At 39.0% G+C, this 7,506-nt stretch overlaps 1 protein-coding gene across 1 annotated transcript in view; it reads left to right on the top strand.

Annotated features, from left to right (window-relative positions):
• Window positions 1–1,095, top strand: part of LOC111671333 (alpha-2-macroglobulin-like) — a 33,063-nt gene extending 31,968 nt beyond the window's left edge. The window contains exons 33-35 of the mRNA XM_087179899.1: window positions 332–437; window positions 606–647; window positions 842–1,095. Of these exons, the coding sequence (XP_087036025.1) occupies window positions 332–437; window positions 606–647; window positions 842–846 (153 nt within the window). The 3' untranslated portion in view covers window positions 847–1,095. The remainder of the gene's footprint in view (window positions 1–331; window positions 438–605; window positions 648–841) is intronic.
• Window positions 1,096–7,506: the final 6,411 nt, after the last annotated feature.

Here is a 7,506-nt window from a genome sequence, read left to right as displayed (position 1 = left end):
TGCAGATATAGTGGAAAGGAGACCACTACCAACATGGTGATCCTGGATATCAAAATGCTTTCTGGCTTTGTCCCAGACCCAGAGTCTCTGAAACGGGTGAGTTATTAGAGAAACTTTGAGCTCAGTAGAAACTGATGAGTTTTCATGTGTTGATGAAGCTGAGTATCGTCTCCTCACAGCTCCAAGGTGCTTTGCTGGTGGACCGTGTTGAACAAAAGAAAGACCACGTTATGGTCTACATTCGGGAGGTGAGAGGAATTCACAGTGGGGATCAACAGATGGTGCTCTCCAGATTTGTTACTGATCGTATCGTCTGTTTTTCTTCCAACAGTTACCAAAGGACACAGTCATCAACCACAGCTTAGAGCTCATACAGGAGCTCCCAGTGCAGAACCTGAAGCCAGCCGTGGTCAAGATCTATGACTACTACCAGCCAAGTAAAACTGATACTCAGACCTCCTACACACACCATAATCCCTTTCACACAGACCAAAACTGAGTAGTTATCAGAATTGTAATGCTGAGTATAAGTTTGACAAATGAAGAAAGTTTGATTTAAAAAAAACAAACAAAACCATCTCGCTTCCTGTTCTTTTTCCTCTCAGGTGACCAGGCTGAGACACAGTACATCTACCCTTGTGCTGCAGGTAACGATCCTTAATGACGCAATAACACAACAATATTTCTTACTGAATAGATTAATGGCTGAGAAATCTAAACCACAAACAGCAACAATGTCTTAAACTACTGAGAATCTTTCACTCGTTATATTCAAAGTATGTTTGTAACATACTGTAGACTAAGTCCTCACCGTGGATTATATCTTCTTGTTCTTTTGCAGCTTAAAGAGAGAAGTGTGGTCAGTCATCAGGTTGTCACGGTTACCAGCATATTTAAAAACACCAGCATTTTTATTAGAAACATTTTGTGTACCTTGTGAAACTCCATGTTTGTTTGTGTAGACAGACACGTACAAACCAACAGTCAACATTTGCTCAACACATTTACTGTGTAACTACTGTATGTGTCTAAATGTGTCTGAAACTAATGTATAATGCACAATAAAGTAAAGTGATATGAATGTCCCACTCAGAACTGGTTTGGTGTTTCACTTTGATAAATGATCAAATAATGATGAAAAACACATTTACAGTTACTATGTTAATAGTAGCTACAGTTCTTGTAGTGTCTTTGCAGACTATAAACCGCAGAGGAGGAATCGTAATGACTTGATCCCGTAACTTTTCCTTGAGTGCCACACGGAAATTTTAATTTTTTATTTGTGAAATATCTCAAGAACTAGTGAAGGCTGCGACCTCGTTCCTAATCACCACCTTGCTGATATTCAGTACATCACTCCCTCATATGTGATATTGGTTTTATACAACAGTTTTATGTGGACCATATCAGTTAACATTAATAAGTAACTACAGATCATGATTTGCATATTTATTTCGTCATTTACTTAGCTACGCCAAAACAAATAGTTCCGCAACTGAACTAGTGCTGGACTTTTGCTAAGCAACACATAAAACATTTTTCCTGACCTGTCAAATCGGCGCACTTGAAGGTGTGCACCGAAGTGTGCAGGCTTCTTTCATTCCCTTCATCCTGACGACAACACATAGTCTAATACAAATGTTATTTCTGGAAATATATTCATCTTCGCAGTGCAAAGTTTGCTACAATCTAAGATAGATAACGGCCGTTAGTGTAACTAATTGTACAACAGTTAGTTCCGACCAAGTAATTTGATTGGACGAGAGGCATTCCATGAGTGCTGATATAGAGTACAACCGCACTGGGACCGTTAACTACATGTATCACTCCGCTTCGCCTGTGTTCTATTAACCGTTGATCAGCATTACATTAACGGTCGTTGTCAATCTGAGATTGACACAAACTTTGCAAGGATAAATATATATTTCCAGAAACAACATTTGATTTAAACGATGTATGGCGGTCAGAAAAGGATGAAGGGAAGAAGCCTGGATGCTTAAGCACCCACCTGAGGTAACGTGTTAGAGTAGCAAGCTAGTGTGCACTTTATGTCTCAGTTTTTCAAATGTTTGTGTTCCTTTGCAACAGTCCCGTATCAGTCCAGTTCCGGAACTATTGCGTAGCAAAATAAACCATAAAATAAACAAACAAATCATAATCTGTTAATGCTTATTTAACTAATATGGCACGAGTAGAAGTGCGGGCTCTTATCTATGAGGGAATCACAGCCGTGCTGATATTCAGTATAACATAACTCCGTCTCGTGTGATATTACTTATTTAACGGTTAATTTAACAACTCTACATGCACTTGGTCGGAACTAACTGTTGTTACTCCGGCCAGGGTTCGGTAACGGCAGCTAGCATTCAGGTATCTTCCGGTATCATTCAGCACGTACATTGTTCAATCTATTAAATCTTTTTCATTAGACTTGTTTCCCGCCAAAAATTAAGCACCCATCTTGTTTTCTGTCGCCCCCATTTAAAGTAGAAATTGCGTATTTTCTGCCCAATTCCCATGGCAGTACATAATACAGATAACAGGTATCTGTCCTCAGTTCTGGTCTTTCCCTAGATGTCCCGTTTCCTGTTCACCCAACATTGTTCCTAAGTTGCAGTAGCTGTAAGTTTTTTCCAGCTGAATGCCACGTGACTAAGATGGAGTTTCCCCATTGGCTTTTGCTCGTTCAAAACAAATTGTCACACACGGTTTCTAGCAGGGCGCATTTACAGCCTGCAGCCAACTTAGCACATTTGTCACTAGCTTTAGCGACCCAACAGCAGTGCAGAGCCTTGATTTATATCAACATCTGAAGGTTACAAGTCTTTATTTCTAATTCTTTATGTTTGATATGTATCATTGGTCATAGCACTATTTTATTACAAAGCCACCTGTAGCGGCTATAATCCTATGAGCCACTGAGAGTATGAGGTTGGGTCCTCAGGTTCATAGTTTTGTGACGCGCCAGGAGGGTATGATGAAAGATACGTTGAGATCCAGAGATACTTTTGTCGTATTTATTGCATAAAATAGGTAAAGAGCTGTCACAGCGCAGCGAGGATCGATGTATGAAAAAATGATACTGGCAGATTAAACAGGTACAAAAGGGAGATTAATGGATAAGTGGGTAGAGTTTAGCGTTAGCGGTCAACAAAAATTATGGCTACTACCCAACCCTGACTCTCTCATCTTATCACCTGGTAAGTGCACACCTTACACACCTACTCCCACCTGAACCTCTGCCTCTCACACACACACACACACCCACACCCACTGTGCTCCTCCTCGTCTACCTATGTCTCCTATAACCTGTAACCAGACTTGATTATATCTCAGAAGCCAAAGTTGTAGATTGAAATTTCGCTGTCCTGTTCACTGTAAAACCCCACTTATATTCCTATTCACATTTCCCTCAACCTCTTGCTCCTTCCATGTAGCTCCAGGATAAGTTTGGCTGGGATGCCTTAAAGAAGGTGTTCGCTACCTACGATGAGATGAGCAGCTTTCCTGATGACAACAGAGGAAAGATAAACCTGTATGCTGAGACTTTCTCCAAGACTGTGGGGATGAACCTGTGTGGATTCTTCAAGGCCTGGGGCTGGCCCATTGAAACAGCCACTGCAGATAAACTCTCCAGCCTGCCTTCCTGGAGTGACCACCCCATGGTCCAGTATGACTCAACTTCAGTCTGCTGCTGGTGAAAGTGCAGAGACATGGGTGTTCGTTGATCATCAGTTATGAAGTATCTGATTTCTGTTATTCTAGTAGTGATTTCAAATACTAATGAAAAAACTAAATGCAAGTATCTGGAATCAAGTAAATGTAGTTAAGGCTTGGTTGTGGGTTGTTGGACTCCTCTGGGGACGCACTTCAGTCGGATCTCTCTACCAAGACCCGGCCAGTGTTTTCCAGGACAACATGAGTAACAGCAGCATACAGTAACAAACAAATGCGGAAACATCTCATACCTGTAACAATATCGGAAGTCAGGTGAACAGGAAATGGGGCGTGCATGGAGGAACCCGAACAGAGCGCGTTCCCTATTCGGCCCCCACACGGGGACTAGGTGGAAAGCGCAATTACAGCTTTATATTCGACACTGAAAACCATCATGGCCACAGTGAACTGAAACCTGGCATCGTTAACAGTCCGGGGTCAGTAAGTGAAATACAGGGTGAGTAAAAACCCAGGTTGTTTTATCCGCTTTGCTTTAAGGCATCAACTGCCCGGTCCCAGAGGCAATTCAGACAGTGTTGGAGGTTTTTGTCTTTACTTTCTCAGCAAAGTGGTTCTAGAAAATGTTAATTTCTTGATGCTTCATGCGAACAGTGTAACTGTTAAAAACGTATGTGTATCCCAAATTGAATATGAGTATAAGGGAAATCATGAGTGTATTTAACTCTTAAGCATACAGTAAGTCAATGTGCAATGTGGGCAAAGAACATGTAGCTTTACTTTTAAATGTCAGCTTTGGTGGTTGTGCTTTAACAAATTTCAAGTAAAAATAAGTGTTTCTCAATATTGAGTTGTGCAGGGCTGCTTAAAATGTTTTTGTTTGCCCTGCAATACAAAGTCTTACAGTTTTATTTATTTTTAAAAAAATGTTATGTTTAGGAGGTGCAGAAGTGCAGAAAAATACCAGAAGATAGTGACTTTTTAATTGTCTTCTGCAGGTATGTGATTTTCTTTGTTTAATGTTATATTCTTTTAGTCTGTTTACACCACCCCAAGCACTTTATATTTACTGTGGCAAGTAGGTGGCACTGTTATCCTTTTTGTAGAATGATCTTCAGTGTTTAAATGACATTTATTGTCATTGTTTAGGTAAAATGTTGAATGATGTTAATGTGTATGTGTATAATTTGATCATGCAGTGCTGTACGCATTGCTGAGGGAGGTGGAGACGTGCAGAGAAATACCAGAAGGCAGTTAATGACTTTTGTTTTGTCTTCTGCAGGAGCCATTAAAAAACTGGAAAGCAGTTCCCCAAATTGTCTCCTTTGTATTCCCTATCAACAATGTGTTACACTAGTACCATCCCTTATGGTCCCACACAACCAGCAGAAAATGGTAAGTCATGCGCATGACTACACCTCATTCCCATATAGACTCAAATTAGTCTGAATGATTTTGAGCTTGTAAAGTGATGTTAACAGATAATTCTGGAGTTGGTAATTGTAAGTCAACCTTTGTAAACCTGTGAAACAAATCTCCATGAGAAACAGTTGTGCTTGTGGCAAAGAGATTCATATTTGTTTAAAAAATGGTTTGATTAAAATCTGAACAAATTATATCAGTGGTGAGATTAAACAAAGACACTGAAGGATGAAGTGCTTTTTAATATATATGTATCATATGTATGGACAATGACAGTCCAATCACAAAGTAGTGTCCAACTTTTTAAAATCTTTCCAGGTTTCCTGTTAACAGTACCTTCACCTCCGTTGACACTGATGGGAGCTTCCTGCGTAACTTGCACCTGACTGAGTTAATAATGGTGAGTAAAATGAATTTTAAATAGAAATGTTTCTAAATACTGTACCGTGAAGAGCTGCCTAAAATGTCCTGGTTTGTCCTGCAATGTAAAGTAATTTTATTTTATATAATTATTGTAAAATGGCAAGTCATTGCCATGACTGGAATGCTGTACATTTCCTGTACAATGGATTTATGCTATCAATATAAGATGAAAAAGTGACATCTGATATTGACTGTGTTCAGTAGTCTCAGTCTCACGCTAAGAAAAACTGACTTTATACTGTAAATGCTCTTAGAACCATCATCTTTTTGCAAAATATTAGTGTTTGTAGCTAAACCATCTCTAAGATCTCAAAGTGAACATTTCATCCATAGATAGTGGATGAGGGTGGAGATGATGTGCCTGCGTGGGGGTGTGTGTTTGAATAAGTGAATGGAGTAAAGCTGAAATTTACACAGATTGCAGGTTTTGAATTTTTATTTAGTAGCGTTTAAAAGGAAAAATGTAACAGCTGGAATGTGTGTTTGTTTAAGCTTGCCTATAAATTTAACACTTAAAATAATAATAATATTAATGCTATTTCAAATGTCAGGCCTGTAGAGTTGTGGGCTTTAAATTAAAAACAATGAGCTGCTGCCCACCCTCACTCACTCTGTAGAGCTGAACATGAACTATACACTGTCAGTTCATCACTGTGAGCAAATCATTTCACATTATGTGTTTGATTCATTGTTCATATACAAATTCTGATTAGTTCCAAATATTGTTGTCATTAACTAAAATGACATTGTTTTTTCTATTAGGCCAGTAGATGCAGTCGAGCAGAGATAAGGGTCAATCCCTGAGGGCAGAATATGGTTGTTCAATATTCCATGGCTCGTGGGCAGACAATCCTGTTCATTCATCTCTAGTGCAGTTGCTGTCTGCTTAAAAAGAAATATTACCTTCTGCCAATTACAAACAAATGAGGACGGCGCTATTTGGCAAATAGCCAATCTAACGTCAGTGGGGCAACAGGCGGTCAGCTCCACTTGGCATCATATTTGTGCTCAACTTTCATCACCTAACGCTGTGGGCAGAGGGCCACATAGCGGCCTTTGAGCCAACTAACCTTTAAAATATAAATCAGAAAGCAACCAATGATTTTTTTTATGTCATGAATTAATCCAGTATTATATTATTTTCTAAATTACAGTACCACTAAAAATAAACTTTGTGGGGCTTGTACCAAATGAGGTTTCTCCTCTAGGCATAGATTTGTGTTTGGACAGCAGGGACACAGCCCTGCCAATGTCAATGTCAGCTCTTATCTCCTCAGAGTGATGAGGTGATGTAGTTTAATAATTTCCATCCAAATGTCCACACATTTTAATTTAATTTAGATAAAATCTAAAATCAATTACTTAACATTTTCTTCTTTTGATTTGCTTAGAATTTGGTTAAAATTTGCATGACATGTGGATGGAAACCTAGCTGCTGGAATGCCTGACTGTATGTTCATGAAGTGATGAGAAACTACATATGGTGGTTTTGATACCTGATTAATGTTAGAGCAATGCTGTAGCTCTGTAGTGAAACATCATTTCATTAGCTCTGGGGAACACTATTCCTGAATCAACAAAGAGAGGGAACAGACTTAGGAAATCTCAAGTTTGAAGACTGTTTCCAGCATACAGCTGGTTCAAACAGGGTAAAAAAAAGTTACAGGTTATTGTCGATTTATTTACATTTACAAATATATATTGACTGAACTAAACATTTTGCAGAGTCAGGCTATTATTGTGTGTGCGTGTGTGTGTGTGTGTGTGTGTGTGTGTGTATGTGTGTGTGTATGTGTGTGTATGTAAGAGATCATGAGTGTGTAGATCAAGTAGACACAACTGCATATCAGCCATCCAACCTCTCAACTTTTCATTTGCTGCTGTAGTAATAAGGGAGTTGTCATTTTCACAGCACTAGTACAAACCATCATATATATATATATATATATATATATATCAATGAAATAGACACCAATGAACAGCCAC

Source organism: Seriola lalandi, unplaced genomic scaffold (assembly GCF_002814215.2).
Source record: "Seriola lalandi dorsalis isolate HSWRI2012SDOR001 ecotype SW California unplaced genomic scaffold, Sedor1 jcf7180002054875, whole genome shotgun sequence".
Taxonomy (NCBI): Eukaryota; Metazoa; Chordata; class Actinopteri; order Carangiformes; family Carangidae; genus Seriola; species Seriola lalandi.
This window is presented reverse-complemented; position numbering and strand designations above follow the sequence as displayed.